A 24,149-nucleotide genomic window follows, 5' to 3' on the forward strand; every position below is an offset into this window, starting at 1 on the left:
CTACCAATCAGGAAGCGGCACGCCGTCGTTGGCCCCACCTCATCCCTTACGTCCGCCACTCAGGAGCCTCGCGGGACCGCCCTCGTCGCTCCCTCCCGCTTGGGGGTCGACTTAGTGTTGGACCCGGAAGTAGCTTTGGGTCACGAGGCTTCGCGGAGGAGGTGAGTGAGTCATGCGCGCGCGCGGAGGGGAGAGCTGGAGGGGGAGGGGAGGAAAGGGGGGCGGGGATGATGCAATGTTTGGCAACCGGTATCTGCGCGCGCACGCGCAGGGGACTACAAGGGTGGTGGGAGGTGCAGGGGGGGGTGGGAGAGAGGAGAGAGGGCGGGGCGCCAGCTCCCGGTACCCAACGGCCCCAACGGCTATCAACTGTGGTCGCCCCTAAGCTGCGGTGTGAAGGCTCACTGCAGCTTGTCTCCCTCTAGAGCTCTCTTGTTCCGCCCATCTGACATTAGCCTCCGTTTTATCTCCACCAAAAGAAACTCCCATTTTCCTTGCCCCTGATCCCCTCCCTGCTAACGGACACCAGGTCTTTTAAACCTCCCACCTTTGAAAATTTGCATTCATCCACCAGGATTGTTTGCATCTTCTCGAGTCTTCTTAAAGGAGTCTTCTCTCAAAAGAAGCCAAGGAGCTTGACGCCCCTTGGTAGTCATTTTAAGCTCTTCTCTGAAGAGCACCCTTAAACTTTTTCCTTTGTAAAATATCTGATGAGCCCTCGCATGCCAGAATTCGTGTTCTTTGCCGGGAGGCCCCGATCCCACTGTTTCGTCTAATCATCTCCCCCCAGTGGTGCTCTGCTGCCCTTCACCAAAGACCAGGCCCGCCCTTTTCAGTGTATCAGACCTGCAGGTCCTGTGACTCCCTGCTGTGAGGAGCTGGGCTTCAGGCCTCCTGCCTTAGGTGTTTGGGCTACATTAGAGCCTTGTTGCCTGGAACATTGCGTGCACGTGAGCGCAAGAATGCCTGGGACTGGGTTGTCAGGAACCCAGATTCTAGCCTCAGCGGTCCCTCACTTGCCCAGGGATCCTAGGCCAGTTACCTAATCTCGCCGTGCTTCACCGTCCTTGTTCGTAAATAAAAGATCGCCTGCTGGACGTGAGATTATTATGAACTTGGAGGCAGCTTGAACAAAAGTGAAAAGCACGGTGGAAAATGCAAACTATATTTCACGTGCCATTAGGTAGAAAACGGAGGCCATGTGGTGGCCTGTTACATATCCTGTCATATCCTCATGGGGGCAGCCAGAGTTTGTCCTAAGAAAACTGTCACAAGGCTAGCTGTGGCTGGATGGCAAGTATAGGCGGTGGTGTGACCGGTGACAGGTCCTTGGTCAGGCCTGCACCACTGCTCTAGAGCTCCATTTCTCCTGTAAATGGGGGTGGGGGGTGGCTTGGACCAGATGGTCTCTCCTGGCCCAAAGACATGACCAGGTTGTCAGTGACAGGCAGAGGTCATGTGACTTGACAGGCCGGGGTCGTGTTTTGACATGTTGACCTGGGGAGGCGGGTCAAGTCCCAGCACACTACCCGGGAAGCCTTTGGGGCGGGGAAGGGCAAGTCGCGACTTTCATCTTTTCGGGCCGGCTCCTCCCGGACCTGGCATTCCTGGCTCCCCGAACAGATTGTGGCTTTGGAAGGGGCCCCTCCCAGGGGAGGGCTGGGATTGGCCACCAGTGGCCTGGGAAGAGGCTCGGATCCTTCCGCGGAGGGCGGGGGGGTGGCCCCCGCGTGGGGTGTTTGTTCTCTTGGGGATTAATGGGGGGTTGTGGGGGAGGGGTAGGCGCGCTCCCGCATGCGCACTGCGGCCCCTCCTGTTGGCTCGTCGTTGTCCGCTGGGCGGGGGCCCGGCCCCGCCCCTCTCCCGTCCGGGCAGCGGCGGCGGCTGCGGCGGTGGCGGCGGCGGCGGCGGCAGCGACGGCGGCGGCGGTAGCAGCCTGCGCGGTGCCTTCTGGGAACGGAATCCCCAGGGCTGCCCCTGGCCCCCATGGCGCATGCGCGGGAGGCCGCTCGGTGATCCGCGGCAGCGGCGGCGGCGCTTCCTGCTAGGACCGGCCGGGGCTGTACCGGAGGCTCGGGCTCCACCGACCCTCCTCCCACTCCCTCCCACTCACCCTCTGGGCCGCGACTGCGCAGGGCGGGGCCGGCCGAACCATGGGCCGCGGTGAGTGCAGGGCCCGGCCCCCCCACCTCGCCCCTCCCCCTCCCCTCCTATCCCTACCCTCTGCCCCCTCCGCGTCCTCTTGGTCCCTTTCCCTGGCCCCATCCCCACTCCCCCGCCCTCACCTGCTCCCACCGTTTCTCTCTCTCACTGCTTGACTTTTGCCTTCTTCACCTCCCTCCTCTCAGTGCTTCGCCCACCCTCCGCCCGCCCTCTCCCCAAGTTCCTTCCTACTTCGTGCGCCTTCCCCTCCTCCCCAAGCTGAGGGAAGCAGGCTGGGTGACAGGGCGCCTTGTTACGGGAGGGAAAGTTTAGAAGCCGCCAGTGTGGGGTGGGAGCGATGGTGGGGTTGGAGAGAATACTTGCAGGTTTGTGGGGCGTCCCCATATATATCAGATGAGAATCCCTCTTGGAGCTAAACTGAAGCCAGTGAGACAGGAGGTGCTGATTCTTCTTGCCTTAGGCTTGGGGGGAAATCCGGAGCTTCTGAGAATACTGGGAGAAGACAGAACTGTGATTCCAGTGTTTCTTAAGAAAATCCAAGTGAACTAGATCAGTGATTGTCTAGTGCAGCGAGGCCATGGGGGGAGTTACGCTGGTACCACCCCACCGAGCAGTTGGGCAATTGCCTGGTGATCTGCCGGGCAATCTACTTTTTATATGATCTTCCTGAGGGCGAGGGAACAGCAGGGGCCAGCCTCTCTGGGAAACTTCCTACAGATTATGGGAATTAACCCGCACTCCTGGCTGAAGGTTTCTGTCCTTGGTGGGATGAGGGGGCCTTGACCTTTATATGTCTAGGGATTGGGCTGTGATTCCCCGGTCCCTGAAAGTTGTGGCTCCGACCCTCTGGTCCCTAGGGACTGAACGTGGAGAGGATGGTTGTGGACTCAGCCACCAGATCCTTGGGATCTTTCTGGGTACTTACCTCCCGTTATTAAGGATCTTTCCCTTGAGAGTATCCTGGTCTGTGGTGCTTTAGTAGGTTGGGCAGATTCCTGACTGTCCTTTTTCTCTCCTGTGTTGCAGGTGTGGGCTAAGCCGGCGGCCCCGGCTTTAGACTGGACCCCACAATGTTTGCAGACATGTTCAGGTAGCCATGGTGGGCTGGCAGAAGGTTCCCCCTCATTCTCTCCCCCAGCTCTCTGAGGGTTTCCCTTTGCTCCTGAGTTCTCTTGAGTCTCCACACAACCTTTGCCTTGCGGGAATACTCCCTCAGGTACCCAGCCCAGTTTAATCCTACTAATGCCACATGAATGTCTGTGTTATCAGGCACGTGGGAGCTGATTACACACAATGAATGGGGGCAATGAGAGCAGTGGAGCAGACAGAGCTGGGGGCCCTGTGGCCACATCTGTCCCCATCGGCTGGCAGCGCTGTGTTCGAGAGGGTGCTGTGCTCTATATCAGGTGTGGCTCCCCGAAGTTCCCCAGTTTCTATCCCCAGGCCCTTCAGTTGCCTGAGTTTTCTCTCTTCTATTCCTCTCTATGCCCAGATCGCTGGTGCCCTGTTGCCCTCTGTTCCTCTTCCTTCCTCAGCCTTTTTGCTCTCTGTGCCTCTGGTCCTGTGCACTTGTTCTCCATCTCTTCCTTACTCTCTGCCCTTCCTAGGAAGATCTTTGAACTGTTCTTTCAGAGTGTCTTCCAGTTCAGTGTTATCTAACTTCCCACTCTGACCCTATCCTCTCCCAGTCCAAGTGGCACAGAGCTGTCTTCCTTGGAGCAAACCCGGAGCTACCTCCTCAGCGATGGGACCTGCAAGTGCGGTCTGGAGTGTCCACTCAACGTCCCCAAGGTCAGAATGGTGAGGGTGAGATTGTCAGAGAGACTTAATGCCGGTCACTGACCGAGGTAGTTCTTCTCAGATTCTGCTCTCTCAGGGTCCTTGTCTGTGCCTTCCACCTTACAGGTTTTCAACTTTGACCCTTTGGCCCCGGTGACCCCGGGTGGGGCTGGGGTGGGGCCAGCATCAGAGGAGGACATGACCAAGCTGTGCAACCACCGGCGGAAAGCTGTTGCCATGGCAACTCTGTACCGCAGCATGGAGACCACCTGCTCACACTCTTCTCCTGGTGAGTGTTCTCCACTTTACAGAGACTGAGGAAAACTTAAGGGTCTGGAAGAGGGGTGGTGGGAGGAGCTCTGTGAGAGGGAGCAAGAAGGGTGGAGTGGGGAACTGCTTGGTGAGAGGAGGGCACAGGGAAGCTGGGAGCTTGTGGGGGAAGGGATGGAAAAGACAAAGTTCTTGGAAGGGGAGCCACAGGTTGATCCTTTGTTTCTCATTTATTGCAGGAGAGGGAGCAAGCCCCCAAATGTTCCACACTGTGTCCCCAGGGCCTCCCTCTGCCCGCCCTCCTTGTCGAGCCCCTCCTACAACTCCACTCAATGGGGGTCCTGGCTCCCTTCCCCCAGAACCACCCTCAGTTCCACAGGCTTTCCCCCCTCTAGCAGGCCCTGGGGGGCTCTTCCCACAGCCAAGGCTTCCTGACCCCGTCTCCTCTGGAGGCAGCAGCAGCCCTTGTTTCCTCCCACGGGGCAATGCCCCCTCCCCAGCTGCACCTCCTCCACCTGCTATCAGCCTCAACGCCCCCTCATATAGCTGGGGAGCTGCTCTCCGATCCAGCCTGGTGCCCCCTGACCTGGGCTCTCCTCCAGCCCCCCATGCCTCCTCCTCACCACCTTCAGACCCTCCTCTCTTCCATTGTAGTGATGCCTTAACACCCCCTCCCCTGCCCCCAAGCAATAATCTCCCTGGTCCCCCTGGCCCCTCTGGTCCTGCCACTCAGCCACCAGTGTCTTCAGCCACTATGCACCTGCCCCTGGTCCTGGGGCCCCTGGGAGGGGCCCCCTCGGTGGAGGGGTCCGGGGCACCCCCCTTTCTTGCTAGCAGCCTACTCTCTGCAGCGGCCAAGGCACAGCACCCCCAACTCCCCCCTCCCAGCACTTTACAGGGCCGAAGGCCCCGTGCCCAGGCACCCTCAGCTTCCCACTCCTCATTGCCCCGTCCCTCTCAGCGTCGTCCCCGCAGACCCCCGACTGTGTTGCGATTGCTAGAAGGGGGGGGCCCTCAAGCCCCTAGGCGGAGCCGTCCTCGGGCCCCTGCTCCCACCCCCCAATCTTTTCCTCTGCAGGAGCCATCCCAACCAATTCTCCCTTCTGTGCTGTCCCTGCTGGGACTCCCCACCCCTGGCCCTTCCCACTCTGATGGAAGCTTTAACCTTTTGGGGTCAGATGCACACCTTCCTCCTCCCCCCACCCTCTCCTCAGGGAGCTCTCCCCAGCCCACGCACCCCATCCCGCCTGCCCTCCCTGGGACCACCAGTGGCAGCCTCAGCAGTGTGCCAGGTACGTGAGTGCACCAGAGCCCTTCCTTCGGGTACAAAGAGACCACCAAGACATTGAAGGGAGAACTTAAGAGAGCTCTGTAGTGGTTTTCTGGGTCGGGGGGCAGGGAGTTTGGATTCTTTAGATACTGGGAGAAAGGGTCTCTCTAGAGCTGAACCTCTCTTTTTCTTTGCAGGTGCCCCTGCCCCACCAGCTGCCTCCAAAGCCCCCCTAGTCCCCAGCCCTGTGCTTCAAAGCCCATCTGAAGCGCTTGGGATGGGGGCCGGCCCAGCCGGCCCTCTGCCTCCCCTGGCTGGTGGGGAGGCTTTCCCTTTCCCCAGTCCCGAGCAGGGCCTGGCGCTGAGTGGAGCCGGCTTCCCCGGGATGCTAGGGACCTTGCCCCTCCCTCTGAGTCTGGGACAACCTCCACCTTCTCCATTGCTTAGCCACAGTTTATTTGGCGTGCTGGCTGGGGGAGGGGGACAACCTCCCCCTGAGCCCCTGCTCCCCCCACCAGGGGGACCTGGCCCTCCCCTAGCCCCAGGTGAGCCCGAAGGGCCTTCACTTTTGGTGGCTTCCCTGCTTCCACCACCCACTTCAGACCTTCTTCCACCCCCTTCTGCACCTCCTAGCAACCTCCTTGCCTCTTTCCTGCCCTTGTTGGCCCTGGGCCCCACAGCTGGGGATGGGGAGGGATCTGCAGAGGGAACCGGGGGTCCAAGTGGGGAGACATTTTCAGGTTTGGGAGACCTGCCCCCCCTGCTGTTCCCCCCCCTTTCAGCTCCCCCCACCCTCATAGCTTTAAATTCTGCGCTGCTGGCTGCCAGCCTGGATCCCCCCTCGGGGACGCCCCCCCAGGTGAGGATAGGGGGTGAGTGGGTGGGACAGAACAAGAGATAGAATCAGAGATGGGAGCTGGGAATAAAAGGTTTTCAGTTTTCATGTCTGAGCTCTTCCTTAGGGCCTTTGAGGAGGGCTTAGTTCTTAGCTGGGGGTAGGATGGACTGTAAGAATTGGGTCTGTATTTAATAAGCATGGCCTACTTCAGTGGGGCTTCAGTGAGACTGCACATGTGAAAGTACTATAAACTTATTGAATACTTTACACATGTAGATGTTACAGCCATTTTTTCTTCTTAGCCCTGTGTCCTGAGCGCCCCCCAACCTGGACCACCTACCTCCAGTGTCACCACGGCAACTACTGACCCGGGGGCCTCCTCTCTGGGCAAGGCCCCCTCCAACTCAGGGAGACCCCCTCAACTCCTTAGCCCTCTGCTGAGTGCCAGCCTGCTGGGTGAGTCTGAGGGAAGACTCTGTGGTGTGGGAGAGAAGAAAAGAAGCAGAAAAATTGGGAGTAGAGACTACATGAATTAGGGAGGAAAGTCTGTGACCACTGAGTCAAGCCTAAAAGAATAGGGTCTGCTCAGCCTAATTGGTTTGCCCAGGGAGACCCTTGACTTTACAATTCCTTAACAGGTGACCTGTCTTCGCTGACCAGCAGCCCTGGAACCCTCCCCAGTCTGTTGCAACCTCCTGGCCCTCTTCTCTCTGGCCAGTTGGGGCTGCAGCTCCTCCCTGGGGGGGGAGCTCCTCCACCCCTCTCAGAGGCTTCTAGTCCCCTAGCCTGCCTGCTACAGAGTCTCCAGGTGAGGGGATGGGTGTGTGTGTTAGGGAGAGAATTTTTTTCGCAAATTGGAAATACAGACATTTCAAGTTAAAGTAGCTGGAACTGCATTTGAAACTGACAGAGGTCTGTTTTGTCTGCAGATCCCTCCAGAGCAGCCAGAAGCCCCCTGTCTGCCCCCCGAGAGCCCCACCTCAGCCCTTGAATCGGAGCCTGCCCGGCCTCCCCTCAGTGCCTTAGCCCCACCCCACAGTTCTCCCGATCCCCCAGTCCCTGAGCTGCTCACTGGGAGGGGGTCAGGGAAACGGGGCCGGAGGGGAGGAGGGGGACTTAGGGGCATTAATGGTGAGGCCAGGCCAGGCCGGGGACGAAAGCCTGGCAGCCGGCGGGAGCCTGGCCGACTGGCCCTCAAGTGGGGGGCACGTGGTGGCTTCAATGGACAAATGGAACGGTCCCCAAGAAGGACCCACCACTGGCAGCATAATGGGGAGCTGGCTGAAGGGGGTGCTGAGCCCAAGGATCCATCCCCTCCTGGGCCCCATTCTGAGGACCTTAAGGTGAGTGTGGGTTAAGTAATGGTTGTCTGGGCACAAAGGCCCTGAGGAAAGGTTGAGACCAAGGTGCCTTTTCCTACACACAGTCCATCTTTTCTCAGGTATCCCCAGGGGTAGTCAGAAAGTCTCGTCGTGGCCGCAGGAGAAAATACAAGTGAGTATACTGGCCTTTTCCGGCTTCTTGTTGGGTTTATAGCAATAGTTAAGAGTGATTTGGCTTTCAAAAAGGCAGCACTTACTTGAATATGAATAAGGATACTATGCCTACACTACCCACATGTAGAAAGCTTCCCACCCAAACTCTGAAAATCCCCTGGCACTCGGGGATGTGCTCCTGATCCCCCTGTGCCCTTATTGCAGCCCAACCCGGAACAGCAACAGCTCCCGCCAGGACATTACCTTGGACCCCAGCCCCACAACCCGCGTAAGTGTGCATCACTGCGTCGGAGGGTGGGAGTGCATATAAAGGATGAGGCAGGAGGAGAAGAAGGTTAGTGGGAGTGGGGAGAAAATAAAGGACTTCCTGATACCCAGCTGTTTGATCACTTCTTTCAACTTCCCCTCTTGTATAGGCGGCTGTCCCTCTGCCTCCCCGGGCCCGCCCTGGCCGTCCTGCCAAAAACAAGAGGAGGAAACTGGCCCCATAGCAGCCATACCTGGAGCTGGATCTGACCCTGACTGGGGAGAGCTGAGTGCTGAGCCTTGGGAGCCCCTGCCAGCCACCTGCACCTGTGGACAGTGGGTGGGGGCACTACTCCCCACTCAGAGCACAAATGCAACCCCTTCCCCCACAGTCCCATCCTGAGCCATTGCAGGGGGTAGGGAAGCTCACCCCCTCCCCCCCAAAGCCATGTCACTGAAAAGGCCTGGGGGGGGTGGTATATGGCCCTCTCCCCACCAGGCTAAGGGGAAAACCCCCTCCCCCAGGTCTTTTATTTGTTTAAGTTATTTTTGCACAAATGACTCTTTTATATTTAATTCGACTTCATTGCCTCCCTTCTTGAAGCCAGCAGGCTCAGTTTACAAACCTGTGAGCTACTGTTGGCTGCTGCCCTCCTTCCCAATGAAAGGTACAAAGCAATAAGCATCATGCGTCCTCCCCTCACCCCTGCCAACACCCCTCTGCCTCTGGCTCAGGTTGCTCAAAGCACAGATCCCCCTCTTACCCTGTCCCCAGGTTTGAAACACATAGCCTCATTTCAAGGTGTAGCCAGCTTCCCTCCACTTTCCTCTGGGATATGAAGAGGGGGTAAGGGGGCAAAGAGAGCCCTCTGGGTGTCTCCTCCCATACACACTACACTGCCCCTTCTCCCCCATCAAAACGCTCAGAGACGTTGTGACGATGCGACTGAGGATTATGCAACATGGTCCAACCGGAGCGGCCAGCATGACCAGCTGTCCAGGGGCTGCCTCCTGCCTTTTCTTTTGTAAAGACAAGACCCTTGGGAGTTTTAATTCTGTTTTGTACTTGCCCTGTGGGGCCTCCACTGCTTTTCTATGGGAGACACTCTTAATTTAACAGATGAGAATATTTTGAAACTCTGGCTCTGACTCTGTCCTCATTTTTTCCTTAGTTCTTTTGTAAGAACAGATTATAATTTAAATCCTTCTGTGGTAGAGAGTGCTTAGACTGTCTGTTACGCTGTGTATGTCTCTCTCAGTGCTGCCTCTTCCCCAGGAAACAGCAGAGGCCAGACAGAGTACAACAGCATTTAATGGTCAGAAACAGTTGTACAGTATTACAGTCAGCCACAGAAGCTGTGCTGGAGGACAGGACCCAATCCTCCCCCACACCAGGCAAAGCAGTATTGGGCAGGAGCTGGCATGTGGCTGGGCCACGTCCTCATCCCTGTGGCCTAAGGGGAGACCACCATTTAATATCCCCAGCTTCTACTACTCTTCAGAGGAGGGGGTGTAAGCCCCACATGCAAGAAGCCCTTGCCCCCAGTGTCAAATGGGACACAAGAGTTATGATTAAGGGGAAACCCTGTGTAAGGTATTAATGGAGTTCAAAGGGGTAGGGATTACCCCTGTCCTCCATCACCCAAAGGTGCTCACTTTCCCAGTTTCTTCATCCTTTCATCAATGTTGGCAAAGTTCCCCTCAATTGTGGACAGGTTTTCACGCATCGTCGTCTGCACCTAGAAAGCGAGAGAGCTACTTTACTGTCAGGTTCAGGTGCTTACCTGGGTGAGGAACTGAAGAAATGCTCTTAGAGAAGACAGAGACATGCAGGAGAACTCCCTGGTGGTCCAGTGGTTAGAATTCTGCACTTTCACTGCTGGGGCCCAGGTTCAGTCCCTGGTTGGGGAACTAAGATCCCACAAGCTGCACAACAAAGCCAAATTAGAAAAAAGAAATGGAAACAGCTTGTGGGCCCCAGAATGGGAAGGTGACTTGGAGCACCATGGACCTAGCACGGCATCTGCTAAGCAGGCAGGCCTCTTAAGAATTCCCATCCTGACTTTAACCAGAACAGTTCTTTCATCTGTTTTATGTACTGAGGGACACATAGGATTTTGTTGAAGTAAGGGTTTCACTCGTCCAAAGTTTTAGAAAACTGCTCTGGAGGAAGAACACACCATGCCAAGCACTTTATCTTGACAGTTCTGTGATGCCAGACTCCCAACTGTAGTGCTTCCCCCAGCACTGAGAACAGTGCCTCCGCCAGAACCTGAGGACTTGCTCTGTGCTGGGCACTGCTTAGAGAATGGAGAGGTGACGCTCACAGCTCAGCATCAGGAAGGAAGGGGCAAAACCAGGCGGGAGCCTGGCTCCAGATTTCAATGCCCATGTTCTGTCTAGTGTGCTGTGCTCAGGAACATCTGGTTGAGGACCCAGGGAGGATAAAACCCAGCTGAGACTACAGAGGGAAAAGGTAGGTTTTATAGGAAGAATGGAGGTTTACTGAGCTCTTACCAATTTACTCATATTACTTCATCTAATCCAAATAACTCTGAAGTAGGTATAATTTGCCAGATGGTGAGGTGGAGGTTCATAGGTTAAATAAGTTGTCAGATGTCCCATGGCAACCAAGAAACAGTATGGAGACTCAAACCAAACCCCTGCCACACCACTGTGCCACCAAATGGGCCACGGCAAAACCCTCTGGAACTGAAGCTGGAGAACCTTGCCTGTGTGTGCTGGGGAAGGGAGGCACTCACCTGAGTCAAGAGGGTGGCATTGTCCTTGAGGGAACAAGCAATCATTTGCTGCGTGGTATCCAAGTGTGTCAGAAGCTGACCAAACTGCATGGCTGTGAAAGGTCAGAACGGCAGGCATGGCGTTAGAATCCAAGATCAGAGGGAAGGGAACAAGAGTTGCTCACTTGCCAATTTCTCTTGACACCCCTTGTGGCTGGCCTCCCACCTTGTTCATGCAGCTGCTTGATGGTGACAAGTCTCTGTACCAGCTCAGGAAGGGAGGCGGCGATGGGGCTCCAGCGCTGTATGGTTTCATACAGCTGGTGCACCTGGAGGGACACCACAGTGGCCAACCTTCAGCCAAATACACACCATTAGGGTGAGACAAGTGCAAGCTGGGGCAACAGGGAAGCAGTGCCTTATTTCAGCTGGTAAGAGCTTATGAGGACAGTGGCCTGAGGATTCAGTGCTCTCATGCTTTGCTCTTCCCAACAGGAAAGGGTATGAAGATGGGAGGAAAGATCTCTTCCTGACCTTGCTCTGTGTATCTGCATCCTCTACAGAAGCTTTATGCTTGGCAATCTCATTCACTTTTCCCAGCACACTCTGAAAGCACAGATTTTAAGGTTGATAGTAAAGGCATCAAAGGTCTTCCAAAGTCACTAGCTGCCTGTAATTCAATTTGCCTCCACTTAATACCTGTAACCGAGCCTCCACTTGGTCCAAAACTGCAAGGTCCAGGGCGCCCACCTTCGCCTGCAACAGCTCTACAGTATCCTGGGGGCGGGGTCAGGACAAGTGTCATGAAGCAGACAGAATCAGACTAGAAGAGGCCACCTCATATTCCACTGAAGGTAATGAATAAACAGCTACATATCCAAAAACAATTTCCTAAGCAAACCCAATCCGGATATCCCCTCTGTCATCCAAAGACTCCAGTTCCTTTTACACTCACCATGAGGCAGGCTCCCTGCAGACCTGCTGAAAGGGGATTCTGATGGGGAAAAGAAGCAGAGAAGTCAGTGGTTCTCATCTCTCCAGGTGATTACCACCTTCTCCCATCCTTTCTGGTTCCAGCAGGCAACTGCTGGCTGCTCCTGTAACTGGAACCTGTTCCTGACTCCTCCCTGGACTCTGTGGAATGCTGTGGACCTTAGGGCTCAGGATGTGAGGGTCGGAACAAGTACAAGAGAGCACCTGACCTGAGCATCCTGATCACAGTGTACAGTGGCTTCCAGCTCTGTCAGGCGCTTCTCGAGTTCTGCCACCTAGGGGAGGAAAGAGGGGAGATTTGCCATCCACCTACCTCCCTTCTGCTGCAGTGGGAGGTAAATCCTGCTCTTTGCTGGTCTGCTTGCCCTCCCCTCCTCTCTCCCCACCACTCTGCCAAGGGATTTCTTTCTCTGGAACATAGCCCTAGTCACGGTCTTAAATAAGACATCAAGAGGAATCAAGCATTCCCAGCACCCTCTCCCCAGATGTGATTCCTTGGAGGGCAACAGCAAAGTCTCCAGAGCCACGTCTTCCCTGGCTTCCAACATCACTCACACACACACACACACACAAAAACATACTTTGGCAGCTTGAGAGAACTTGTCCTGCTCAGGCCGAGAATGCAGTTCATAAGTGACCAAGCTGCTATCTGGGGGGGTTCCACTGGTGGTCTTGCCCCCTGAACCAGTCCCTTTGCTGTTCTTTGTTGCTTCCAGCTGCAGCAGTAGGCGCCTGGATCAAAAAACCAGCAATATTATCACGACTTGAAGGATGTGGGTCAGCCCAGTCACTTGTTTCTGCCTCAGGGTCAGCACTAAGGAACAGCTAGGCCACCTCTCCCCTTTGCAGCCCTGTCAATACCTGGCTGGAGTCCCTCTACACCCCAATTAGCAATGATTTCCCAGCAAAGTCTGGCACCCACTTAGCCAGAGCTCCATCGGGGTCAGTAAGGTTGATTGCTGCATCTGGTCCCAGCAGCTTCTCCAGATGGGAAGCAACCAGCTGCTGCTTCAGGGCGGCCAGCTGTTTAGCCAGCACCACGGGGGTCAGCTTCTCCTCAGTGGCTGATTCCTTCACTGTTGTCTGGTATGAAAACAAATAGACAGTGAGGGGTGCTAAGAGTGAGTCAAGAAAAAAAATAGATCAAGACCCTTAAAGATAGCTGTGGCTGAAAGTCACTGGGCTGCTCCTTACCCACTTACAGCACTAACTATAAATTCATGTGCATTCCCAAACTCTGAAAACCTCAGCCCCCTTAGGGAGGAGCTTAGGGAATTTTTCTCCTCCCGCTAGGAGGCCTTCCTCTTCTATGTAAGTCATAGCAGAAAGGCGAGAGGAGAGTCTATAGTTACCTTGATTTTTTCAACTTCAGTTGTCAGCTCTTGGACCTCATGCAGTAGTCTCTGGTACTTTTGCTGGGGTGTCTCCTTCACTCCCAGACCCTCTCCAAGCTAGAGAGCAAGCACAGACGGTGACATCACACCTCCTAAAACAGGGAACCTCAAGAATGTATCAAAAAAAAAAAATCAAGAATGTATCCAAACCCAGTCCAAATTTGTAAGGGTATCATATCCAAACCCAGTCTGAGTTTGTAAGAGTATCATACCCAACTAAGAATCCACCATCAACCTCACTGGAAGACCTGCAGAGAGCTGGAGGCCTGGAGACACTCCATAGCCAACAGCAGGGGGACAAAGCATCCTCCCCTGCATCCAGCTGGGCTTCTGAGGACCCCCAACCAGAAAGGAACCCAGAATCCCACCTATACCCTGCTCCGTCTTAAATGCCCACTGGATAGGATCGCTGCACTATTCCCATCAACACACAAACAACAAACCATCTCATATTCTCCAGATTCATATCCCGTTCTTTTGGTTTTTCCAATTCGATCTGAGAAATCTGCCAAGAAAAGAAGATGGAATTGAGGTCCTGATCAAGACCCACGGCAGCCATGATCTCAGTGACTGTGACGGCTTCCATAAGACAGCTCTTTCCCCAAAGCAAATGTCAGTGAGGCCTGAGGTCAGGCTTCCCCATCCAATTTCCAACCAGTCTCACCAAGTCCCTTTGTGCCCACTCTCTTGTCTTTGAACTTGTCATAGGCAGCATTGGGATTGACAATGATGTGCTCCACACTGGTACTCGTCAGTTCCTCCTGCAGAAACAGGTAGTTCAGGCCAGGGGCAGATTCATTCCCACCCTAGAACTTCCCAGAGCCTCCCCAAATCCCCAAACCATTAGAAGACTGGGCTCTACTCTCCCAAGGGGAAAGAAGGATGGCTCCAATCCAAGCTATCGACCCAGGTTCACCCTAAGAAATGAAAGCTTCCTGGTAAATTTGGAGTGTCAGTTGTATAAATATTAACACCCTGATTCAACTGGGAACAGAGGCAGCATAACCTCCCCACCCATTCTGTACATAAGCCTTCTCATCCCCTCCCCTTCCCCAATCCAACTGGGCCCTCCCAGTTATCTGGAACGCATGCACTCAGGGCAAGAAACCAACCTGACCTCTTTTAACCTCCCCCTCCCAAAAGTAAATTTCCTTGCTGCTGAGGAAGTCCATTTTCAAGCTAACCTCCCATCCTTGCTGGAGGGAAAGAGGAGCAATCAGGCTACTAGCTCTTGAGTATTGGAACTTGCATGTGCTGCTAAAGGGAAGATAACAGCTTTTAGATACAAAAAAAGGTTGGCAGAGGACCTGGCCAGATGCCATTTCCAGACTGCCATGAAGTCAGGGAATTCAAGGGATAGAGAAAAGAGGCAGATACTGTGTTATTTTTTAAGGGACATCTTAGAAGCAACAGCATAAGCTGTATCTGTTTGACAAGAGTACCCATCGACAAAGGCCACAGGTACATTCTGAAACAGAGAGCCCTGCTTCTTCTCAAAGAGAAGCTGCAGCACTTGCCTCTTCTCCCTGACCCTCTGCTGTTTCTCAAGCACTGAAGCTCTTCCATGAGGAGGGGACGTGGTAAACAAAGTGAAAGAAACTTCACCCTAGAAACTGAGGCAGAAAGGTTCTCTCCTTACTAGGTATCTGTTAGCGGTTCAGAGTCTAATAACTACACCAAAACCAAGTCCTCCAGACTGCATGTCTCTCCCTCAATTGTCAGCAGTCCAACAGGTCTCATCATGCTTCTGGAGAAGAGGAAGGAGACCTGGAAAGCCTTTTTCTTGGAGTGGACATCACCTTCTACTGGAGGAAGGCAAAGAAAGTCTTCTTTCTTTTAACCAGAACAATGGTTCTCAACCCTGCCTGCACAATAGAATCACTTAGAAAAGGGGTGGGGGAGAAAAGAGGGATGGGCTCACATCTGTAGATTCTGATTGAATTGTTCTGAGGTAGGGCCAGGGTAGTAGGCCAGTTTAAAAGCTACCCAGGTCATTCTAATATGTATCCAGGACTGAGATTCTCTGTCAGTGGGTACTAGGGGTTGATGGGGGGCGGGACAGTTTATGATGGAGAGACATGGAGAAAGAGCAGCAGACACAAGCTCCACCCTTCATCTCTGCTCTGCTATTACCCAAGGAATCAGTGTGAGTGGCAGTTTTATAAATGAGGGAGGAGGCAGGTAAGGAGAAAATATCAACTGTGCTTTTTACCTCTTCAGGGAAGTGCTGGGCAGAGGGGCAAGAGCTAAAAAAGATTAAGGGAAAATAAAAGGTTTCAATGTCCCATATGAAAGTGCCTAGGGGAAAAAACAACTGAGTCACAAATTCTCTCAATCTTCTCTGAAGTGTTATGGCCAGAGCACCCACTGGTCAAATAGCTGTGGTCTCAGGCCTCTAAAAAGTGTGTGTCTGAGACGGACTCATGTTTAGGAAAGAACATTACCCTCTCTCAAGTTCACCCTCAAGAATAAGAATATGCCATTTCTTCCTCTGACAATGAGGTAGGGGGAAAAAAAAAACAAACCTCTATAAAAGGCATAGTCTACAGACTAAGGAAAGCAATCACAGCTACCATTTTGTTAAGCCCTTACTATGGGCCAGGCACTACGCAGATGAGAACATACTTTCTTATTTAGTTTTCTAAAGAGGGAATGTGTGGAGTAAAAAAGGGTCACCACTAGAGTGTGAGTGTCGGAGCTTCTGGACATAGCAGGGATGGTCAGTGTTTCCATCTTACTAGTCCTGCTGCAGGAGCACGTCCTGGGGCAGAAGGCCTGCCCAGCACTGGCACCCTCCTGGAGCCTCTCCGAGGGTGCGGCTCCAAAGGCTCAGGTGGACAGCACACTTGAGCCCTTCAGAGGCACCGACTCTGCCAGTGTCTTGGAGGTCTGGGGGCATGGGCTGGAGGTAGTGTCATTACAGTGATTCATGAGATGGGAAAAGGTCAGCTGGGGTTGGGGCTGAATAGAGGAACAGAAGATTTAGTAGAGACAAAAGGACAGAGAACAACTGCCCATCATAGCACACCCCGTTAAAAAGCAGATGAAAGGTCAGGCTTCTTACCAGCTCCTTGTGGTTTCCCCAGAGGTGAGAAAATCAAAAGAGTTAAAAGGAAAGGGATGGGGAAATGGGGGTGAGGGAGGGAAAAAAAAAAGACAAAATTGTTATTAGCAAATTGTCACATGCACTACATGATAGTCTTCAAATATACTGCATCACAGGGCCCGCGGGGAGCCTAGCAAAATCTGGGGCCTAGCCAGGAAATTTCAGCTGGGGTCACTGCATACCCCAAGAGAAAGAAGAGCTTGGGACCCTTTCCTCTCTGGTGGTCAGGATGTCGTGAAGCTTTGCCGTGAACAGCAGCAATTCAGGATTACCTGGGAACTAAGGGTTAGGTGTTGCGAGCCAGTGGCATGGAAGAAAGTGGGGGCAGAGAAGGCTGGGGGAGGCAGGGAGAAGCTGTAGAAATGGCAGAATGTGAAGCAGAGGCTGTGGAGATAAGAGTCTGAGGGCTTGTAGCTGATTGAGGGTCCATGATTCTCAAGGGGAGTAGTTCATGGCTCAAGTCTTCCTGTCTCTCGGTTTCTCTAGTTTTGAAGAATTAGGCATGTGAATGGCAGAATCAATCATAATGCGGGTACTTACGTAGGTGGTTTCATGTGACTTTGTGTTAAGCAGAACAAAGTGAACTTTCTAGATTACAGATGGTAAGTTCAATGAAATGAGAAGTACCTAACTGCAGCCCCATCCTCATTCAGTTGCCAGAGGAGAGGCAAGGCAAATCCTGGTCCCTTGTGTAGTCTGGTGTGTTTGTATCCATCTTGAGTGCTTGGAAACTCACCCTACACTCTGAGGGATCCAGAGCAACTCTGCCATGACGTGCTAGCACAGAGTCCAAAAGACACCCAGATTCACAGCTACCAGACATGTGCAGAACATATTTCTTCAACCCTCTGTTCACAGGGGTTGGAGGGTATACAATGGGGAAAAGTTAAGAGTCTTTCAAAAAGAGGTCTTATTTTAGCCCAAGCCACACACATACGGCTCCACTTCCAAGCAAGACTGGTTAAAGAATTGCCAGGAAAGGACGGATATATGTGTATGAAAAGACATGATGGGATAAAAACAACTACATTCTGCCCCAGAGATTTCAGCTAGATGCATCAGAACTTCAACCTCTAGCCCAGCCAAGACTCCTCTCTCAGTTCAGGGCAGAGGTGGATCCAGGTCCTGTGGTCTAAGGCTGGGATGTCTCTGCAGAATACACTTTACCTTTCTCTTGCCTCACCAAGATAAAACCAGCTTGATTAAAAACTCAAGGGAAAAGAGAGGACAATGGGCCATAAGTTCAAGTCCAAGTCATGAGGAAAAAGCAGAATGGGGGAGGACAGAAAAAATTTAAAAAGGAAAAGTGGTATATTAATTTGTAAATCATATATACCACCTCCAAGTCTGATCTACGGGTGGGTTGGGAAATGAGATTTTTGGGATAATGTCTGTAACCTGGAGTAGTTACAATCACTATGGGAGCTTACTACACCCAGCCAACTTGATTAGAATTCTAAGTGCCTTGATCCCAGGTACATGACTCCCCAGTCCCTCTCATTAATAACCTCCCAGACTCCCCAGGGCTGTTTGGCTAAGTGGCTGTGCCTCAGAGGGCAAGACTTGAGGTTCTAGATCAGAAACGGGAAGAGGTCACTGCCGCTCCCTTAGCCTGTTCAGGCTCTTTGCCAACACCGCAGCCAGGGGGACTTCAGAACCATGAGGACAAGGAAGATGGATACAGCTGTAGAATAAAACTGTCCAGGATGGACCCACACAGTGCTGACCATCCAACAATTTCTAAAGGAGGGGTACAGAAACAGGAAGACTTGTGGAAGCACAAAGAATCCAAGTTAGTCCCTTAAAATGCATATAACATCCCTTTCCTAGCCCATTTACCTTCCTCTAAAGGCTTAGCATAAGGGAATATTAAGATGAAGTTTTCATCTTAATCAGGTATAATCCACACACTGCTAAGAAGTGAGGACTGCTGCTGTCCCCCTTGTTCTTAACCCTTGTCCAGAATGGCTAAACGTCATTCCTTTTCTCTTAACTCCATTTCAGTTTATGGAGGAGAAAGGCAACCCCCTTCCAACTCCTACTCTTAAATTCCTCATGTCCAGAAGTGTTCTAGTCTCCATGTTTCTATCCCATCCTCCACTGGACAGTTTTATTCTGCAGACCTCACAAGGGGAAGACACAATGATTCATGAATCATAGTTGTGTTTCTAAACCTTGATTAAGAATCTTTAACCATGAGGCCAGCAGGCCCCTTAGTGACCCGGCTAGAGATGCATTAGAATTTAAAACAATTAGCTGCGACAATAGCACAGTGACAGAGCATTGCATGCGAGATGGCAAATGAAAAAAAACATGCAGAGAAGAAGCACTGAATGGTCTTACTTGTGCAAACTAGTGTCCAGGCAAGGTGGTGAGGAGGGAGGATGGGGAAGCATTAGGAAAAACTCCGGTAAGTTCAATGCGCCAACAGTCAATGAACACAATCAAGCACACTCTGTGATATCCCGAACTGTAAGGGAGAGAACTTACTATTTCCCATCTCAGGCTGGTGGAGGCTCTGGCATCATTTACCCTTTGGAGAACTGAAGCCCCTGCCAGGGCCCCACCAAGCTAAGGCTAGGTCATTTCCCCTTCCACAGGGCATCAGGATAGGTGTGGCACAGAAGGAGGAACTAATCCTGTTTCTAGCAAGTTTTCTAAACTTACTCCCCCTTGCTCCAGCACTTCAAAAGCAGGGAGCAGAACGCCTATACAGACCCAAGTGTAGCCTGTGGGCTCAGTGGGGAGGGAATTCCAGCTGGGAATTAGCTTTCCTGACAAGACATTTTAAGAAAAGTTTCCAAAAAGCTCATGGCCCAAATCAACCCAGGAGTATCTGATATGCAGAGGGGATCCTCCTACACTGAGGAAGAAAGGGCTAGCCTGTGTGGTTTTCTGGCCCATTCACTTTAGAATATTTTAGCTCCTGCTAAAATTGTTTTAAAGGGATAGCAGGAAAATCAGGACCATTTTTACCTAAAATAAAACCTTCTACTATTTCCTCTTCCATCCTTCCCACTATGGGAATTGCAAACTTTTCCGTTTAAGTTAAACTAGCAATTACAATCTTTTGGGTGTATTACAAGGTATTACTTCCTTCAGCAGCCTGATTTCTTCCATAGTGGAGCGATCAAAGGAAGAAGGTGAAAAGACAGGGAAGGTCGTCAATAACCTTTGACTACTTCTTTAAATAAAAATCTGGAGACTGCCCTGAAAGGTTCCATTAAGAAGTTGATCAAATTGGTTGTCTCCAGGGAGGAACTGACCATTGGCAGGCAGCAGTGGGAAGAGATACTTTTTGTTCTATGTACATATATTACCTATTTTAAAAACTAATAAAATTAAAGTTCCAAATAATCTGGAGACTAAGACAGAGCATGCTCTTGCTGGAGTTAAGAAGGTGACTGAAACCTCATGGTTCAGCCACAATAGTGGTGGTGTGCAGTGTGACCCATACTGGGTCTTGGGAAGGTAAGTGAGAAGGGGACCAGCTGTTAGTGAGAATCCAGGCCTCAAGGAAATGAGGATGCTGGATTGTCTAAGTACAACCAACTGCTCCTCAAGTTGCACACTTACGTCAATATTAAGAGCAGTGGCAGAACCATTAGTCAGCTGACTTCCCGAAAGCTGCCCTCGTAAGGCCCACAGGGACATGCAGGGGCCAGAAACATTAGCTGACATCAGGAAACATCTCAGGTCTCCCCCACTCCCACCAGGGCTCCTGAAGTACCTGAGAGTCTCCTGACCCTACTCACTCGTCCCTAGTGATAGTGTCATCTGCTGAGCCTTAGGTGATGGAGGCAACTTAGCTCCTCGTGTTTACCATCCAGTTCTTATCTACTTCTATACTGGTATTCTGGCTACATGCTGCAGGTAATGGACATCAGCCCATCAGCCACGCCACTGGATGCTACTAAAATAGGCTGCTCAGGTTCAGCAGGGAGAAATAGCCAATCAGGGCGGAAGAGTCAGGTTCTTCCATGCCTGGGATGAAGGTAATGCTCCTTTTATTAAGAGATAGCCCATGATTTCGAAAGGAAAATTACAATTTATTTTTTGGTTTGGAAAGGGGACTGCTATGATATTAGCTGTTTGATCATGGTCAGTGACAAAGGGACAAACTTCCATTCATTATTTCACCATGAAGGTTTGATATTTTATAGGCCCTAGGCCAGAGCTGAACAGTCTCTGAACTATGGTAGCAGAACGGAGTCCTCAGTACATATACTCCTGCCCTCTGAGTCAGAGACAGCTTCCTAACAAGATACCTCTTAGAGTGAAGGTGCACACCTAGGCCCTGAGCAATGACACCATCTGCATTATCTCCAGATGCTCAAGCTTGGGGGACAGACTGCAACGCCAGCAAGTACAGAAGCAACAAGAACACACCACTCAGAGAGGGGACAAGGAAGGTGTTCCCCACAAAGAAGGAACCACTTCCACATGGGGGAATCAAATAAGGAATAAGTGAGTACGCCAAGCCATACATTGTAAGCCAGCAACCAGCGTTCTCCAGAACTAACAAGCCCCACAGACATAGCCACAGGACTCACAGACACACATACAGAGCCTGTTCCCACTGACTCTTAGTCACCACTTTTTTGAGATCTCACATCATCAAGGTGACCCTAGCCCAGCTCTCTTTGCAAATTATAGAATCTAAAATACATCCTATAAGACATGTGAACAGATCTTTGCTCCCCTTGGCACTTACACGCAGAGTTTCCACTATGTTCACTTCATTCACTCAGTTTTTTCTTTCATGCTTCCTATATGTATCCTAACTCCATTAGTCTGGGGGATTTTTGAGGGCAGGGACATTTTTTCCTCTGTACTGCACAAAAATCAACACAAAATGAACACATTCAATAAACAATGCTAAGTGGTTTCCCTTATGGTTAAAATGTGTCCATAGCTAATTCCTTCCTCTTGAGTTCTTCCTGAATCTGAAACTGCTATCAAGTCCTCTCCTCTGCTAATATGAAACATTTATGTTCTTCCTCAAATTCATTCTGCTCTGACCAGCTCTCTTATCTTTCTGAAGTCTCCAATTCATTTTCCTTGCCTAGTGGATTCTGTATACTCACGTAAAAGAGTATTCCTCTATACTTCAAAGTCTAGCTTGTTAGGATGTTAATGAACATTGAGTGAGAGATATATATTATGAAATAGAAGGTCTAGGTCTTAAACTCATGCACTTTTTAAGTACGCAGGCTTCATGATTCATTACCATGGACTAGCACTACCAGGGCTAAGTCACTAGCACCCAGCCTGTTTTGAGATATTTCAATTTTATTTAAAAGGCCTAAGAATCAGGCCTCTTAGTTTTAATTCCACTGACCTGATTCTCCTTCCTGGCATTGCTCATTTGCAAGTCCTGCAACCTACGTACCACTCAGGCTGGGTTGGCATACCCGCTTATTGCTGTGGCTTGCCAGAAAAGGGAAAGGGCCTGCCTGGGAGAGAGAGATCAGAATCCACAGGAGTCCTGAGGCACCACATAATCTTACCGCATCAAACTCTGCTTGATCATCCTCAGGCAGGTCGCTGGTTTCATAAACATCTGGCTCGTTCCTGGCCTGCAGGTAGAAGCAGTGACCATCCAACCTCACTACCCAGCACTACCCAGCAACACCCCTGACCCCACTCCATTTGAACAAGTTAACACAGAAGTCAGGCTGTGATGCCAGGATTCTGCCCCTTCTTTAACCTGCCGGGTGGACTGCATGTCATTTCCCATGTCTTAACAGGGGTGGGGATAACAGTGGAGATGACTGATGGTAAATGGTGAGTGTTAAGTGATGACAAAGATGTTGCCCTGAATCTGAAGAATGACGGGTCCTGGGCAATCAGAAGTAGGAGAGGAGCCATCATTAGGCCCTGCACACACTACCCTGGCACAAGGGCTGAGAGTGACTCAGGACCTTAGTACACAAGGTCCTATTCCAACCCCCTACCCCGTGAATGCAAGTAAGGCAGCACAAAGGGAGGTACATGCCGGCATGTGAGGGGCTTGCGAAGGTTCCCCAGAGGACAAGAGTTCTCTATCTGGGGTTCTGTCACGGTAACCTCCTCACTCTTTGCTGAGTGAAGGCCATCACCAAATGGCCTGGTTTGTGTGTCTGAGGTGGGGGTGGGGGCTTATGGGAATATCTGGGGAGAAACGGGAGGTGTAGACACGGATGGTAATAAGCACTAGAGAACAGTGCTAAGTGCCTAGAGACCATTTCTGGGGGAAGAAACCGGCGATTGCCGGAAAGGGGCCTTGTAGGCCTTCGCATAGCCCAGCCCAGTCGGGTCGGAGTCCGAAGGGTGCTGGGGCCGGTCAGGGAGCTAGCGGCAGGAGCCCTCGGGGCTGAGGAGGGGTGCAGGCGGGAAAGGTCACGGGTTGGTGTCTGTTGGGGGTCTTTAGGAGGTTGGGGGCGCGGTCTTGGGGAGCCAGGGCCGGCCGTGTACTCACAATGCCGGGAAGGTCGGCGTACTTAGGGTCCGCCATGGCGGCGGCGAGGCAGGGTTGGGGGACCGGGGCCTCGGCAGAGCCGGGGCCGGTGCTCGGGTAGGGGAGAGGATGGGTCCTGGTCCGGGTTAAGGCGGCCGCAAAGGGAGCGGCGGAGGAGGCGGAGGAGCAGGAAGTCTCGCGACAGGAGTAGTACAGGGGAAGGGTGAAGCAAAAGTCGCGAGAACAGCCCGCTACCACACCCCTGGAGAACCAGGGATTGGCGAGAACGAGGCCGGGAATGAGGTAATGGCAGGAAACCGCCGCCTAGGATTGTGGGATATGCAGTCTTGGCCCACCCGGTTTGGGCGGGGACCGACGTTAACGCGCTTTGGGAGCTGTGTCACATAATTTATTTTCTTTCGTCTTTATAGCGAGTCTGTGAAAGAGCTTTTACAATTCCTGTTTTTCGGTGGATAAATTTGTTGTTCAGTCGCAAACTCCTGTCTGCTGCTAAGTCGCTTCAGTCGTATCCGACTCTGTGAGACCCCACAGACGGCAGCCCACCAGGCTCCTCCGTCCATGGGATTGTCCAGGCAAGAGTACTGGAGTGGGTTGCCATTGCCTTCTCTCAACTCCTGTCTAGCTCTTGGCAACCCCATGGACTGTAGCCCGCCAGGCTCCTCTGTCCTCCACTATCTCCCAGTTTGCTCACATTCATGTCTGTTGAGTCGGTGATGCTATCTAACCGCTAGCCATGTCAAGTTCCCAGAAATTAAATGACGGGGTAAAAACAACACTACTAGGTATGCTAAGGCACAGCCAGGGCTTTGAAACAACAATAAGTAAATTTAATAGCGATTTAATTATGTTGGGAATGAGAAAGTTAACTAACCTCAGGTTAGGGCTGTCAGATAAAATACAGAGCACTTAGTTAAATTTGAATTTCACACAAACAACTAGTAGTCTTTATAGTATAAGTATGTCCCATAGGATATGTAGGACATATACATATCCATACACATGTCCCATAGGATATGTAGGACATATACATAAAATGGACACATTTTACTATTTTATCTGAAATTCAAATTTAACCAGGCATCCTGTTTTTGAATCTGGCAATTCTACCACAAGTTAATAAATAAACACTTGGTAGCACCCTCTGTGTTCTTAATCCCTTCCCTAATTCTGAAGGAGATCAGCCCTCGGATTTCTTTGGAAGGAATGATGCTAAAGCTGAAACTCCAGTACTTTGGCCACCTCATGCGAAGAGTTGACTCATTGGAAAAGACTCTGATGCTGGGAGGGATTGGGGGCAGGAGGAGAAGGGGACGACAGAGGATGAGATGGCTGGATGGCATCACTGACTCGATGGACGCGAGTCTGAGTGAACTCCGGGAGTTGGTGATGGACA

General features: G+C 51.9%; 2 protein-coding genes across 13 annotated transcripts; one reads left to right on the forward strand and one right to left on the reverse strand.

The window, feature by feature from the left end:
• The first annotated feature begins 73 nt into the window (after positions 1 to 73).
• MBD6 (methyl-CpG binding domain protein 6) lies at positions 74 to 9,204 on the forward strand. Of its 7 annotated transcripts, XR_003108834.2 has the most exons (15): positions 2,027 to 2,163; positions 3,190 to 3,253; positions 3,433 to 3,569; positions 3,852 to 3,954; positions 4,069 to 4,231; positions 4,452 to 5,504; positions 5,680 to 6,341; positions 6,623 to 6,776; positions 6,959 to 7,128; positions 7,250 to 7,663; positions 7,762 to 7,814; positions 8,021 to 8,084; positions 8,233 to 8,402; positions 8,667 to 8,730; positions 8,990 to 9,204. XR_003108834.2 is itself a non-coding variant. In XM_006077887.3 (13 exons), exons 3-13 carry the CDS (start codon positions 3,457 to 3,459, stop codon positions 8,305 to 8,307), a joined length of 3,024 nt encoding a protein of 1,007 aa, XP_006077949.1. In that variant the 5' UTR covers positions 74 to 161; positions 3,190 to 3,253; positions 3,433 to 3,456; the 3' UTR covers positions 8,308 to 9,204. The 7 variants fall into 7 exon arrangements, 3 of the variants coding, with proteins under 3 accessions (XP_006077949.1, XP_006077948.1, XP_006077950.1); XR_329253.3 differs by having other exon boundaries at positions 8,233 to 8,730; XR_003108833.2 differs by having other exon boundaries at positions 8,667 to 9,204.
• A 152-nt stretch (positions 9,205 to 9,356) lies between these two features.
• On the reverse strand, positions 9,357 to 22,950 carry DCTN2 (dynactin subunit 2). Of its 6 annotated transcripts, XM_044941542.1 has the most exons (17): positions 22,757 to 22,950; positions 21,807 to 21,875; positions 18,640 to 18,648; positions 16,255 to 16,260; positions 13,855 to 13,951; positions 13,634 to 13,695; positions 13,149 to 13,247; positions 12,719 to 12,879; positions 12,378 to 12,528; positions 12,006 to 12,071; positions 11,759 to 11,797; positions 11,503 to 11,580; positions 11,338 to 11,409; positions 11,030 to 11,132; positions 10,825 to 10,916; positions 9,719 to 9,801; positions 9,357 to 9,516 (listed from the first exon to the last, which is right to left on the reverse strand). In XM_044941542.1, exons 1-17 carry the CDS (start codon positions 22,790 to 22,792, stop codon positions 9,504 to 9,506), a joined length of 1,236 nt encoding a protein of 411 aa, XP_044797477.1. In that variant the 5' UTR covers positions 22,793 to 22,950; the 3' UTR covers positions 9,357 to 9,503. The 6 variants fall into 6 exon arrangements, with proteins under 6 accessions (XP_044797477.1, XP_044797478.1, XP_025139615.1 ...); XM_044941543.1 differs by lacking the exon at positions 18,640 to 18,648 and having other exon boundaries at positions 22,757 to 22,949; XM_025283830.2 differs by having other exon boundaries at positions 9,357 to 9,801; positions 22,757 to 22,949.
• Positions 22,951 to 24,149: the final 1,199 nt, after the last annotated feature.

The sequence above is a fragment of the Bubalus bubalis genome, chromosome 4 (genome assembly GCF_019923935.1).
Source record: "Bubalus bubalis isolate 160015118507 breed Murrah chromosome 4, NDDB_SH_1, whole genome shotgun sequence".
Lineage (NCBI taxonomy): Eukaryota > Metazoa > Chordata > Mammalia > Artiodactyla > Bovidae > Bubalus > Bubalus bubalis.

What these genes read in the sequence shown, in the direction of transcription:
- DCTN2 (XM_044941542.1), bottom strand. Translation starts at nt 22,792, where the DNA reads ATGGCGGACCCTAAGTACGCCGACCTTCCCGGCATT. An exon ending in AGTGGGCACAAAGGGACTTG is followed by an intron (nt 13,696 to 13,854) that starts GTGAGACTGGTT and finishes TTTTCTTGGCAG; the next exon opens with ATTTCTCAGATCGAATTGGA. An exon ending in CTGAAGTTGAAAAAATCAAG is followed by an intron (nt 12,880 to 13,148) that starts GTAACTATAGAC and finishes TTTTCATACCAG; the next exon opens with ACAACAGTGAAGGAATCAGC.
- MBD6 (XM_006077887.3), top strand. Translation starts at nt 3,457, where the DNA reads ATGAATGGGGGCAATGAGAGCAGTGGAGCAGACAGAGCTGGGGGCCCT. An exon ending in CTGCTCACACTCTTCTCCTG is followed by an intron (nt 4,232 to 4,451) that starts GTGAGTGTTCTC and finishes CATTTATTGCAG; the next exon opens with GAGAGGGAGCAAGCCCCCAA. An exon ending in CAGCCTCAGCAGTGTGCCAG is followed by an intron (nt 5,505 to 5,679) that starts GTACGTGAGTGC and finishes TTTTCTTTGCAG; the next exon opens with GTGCCCCTGCCCCACCAGCT.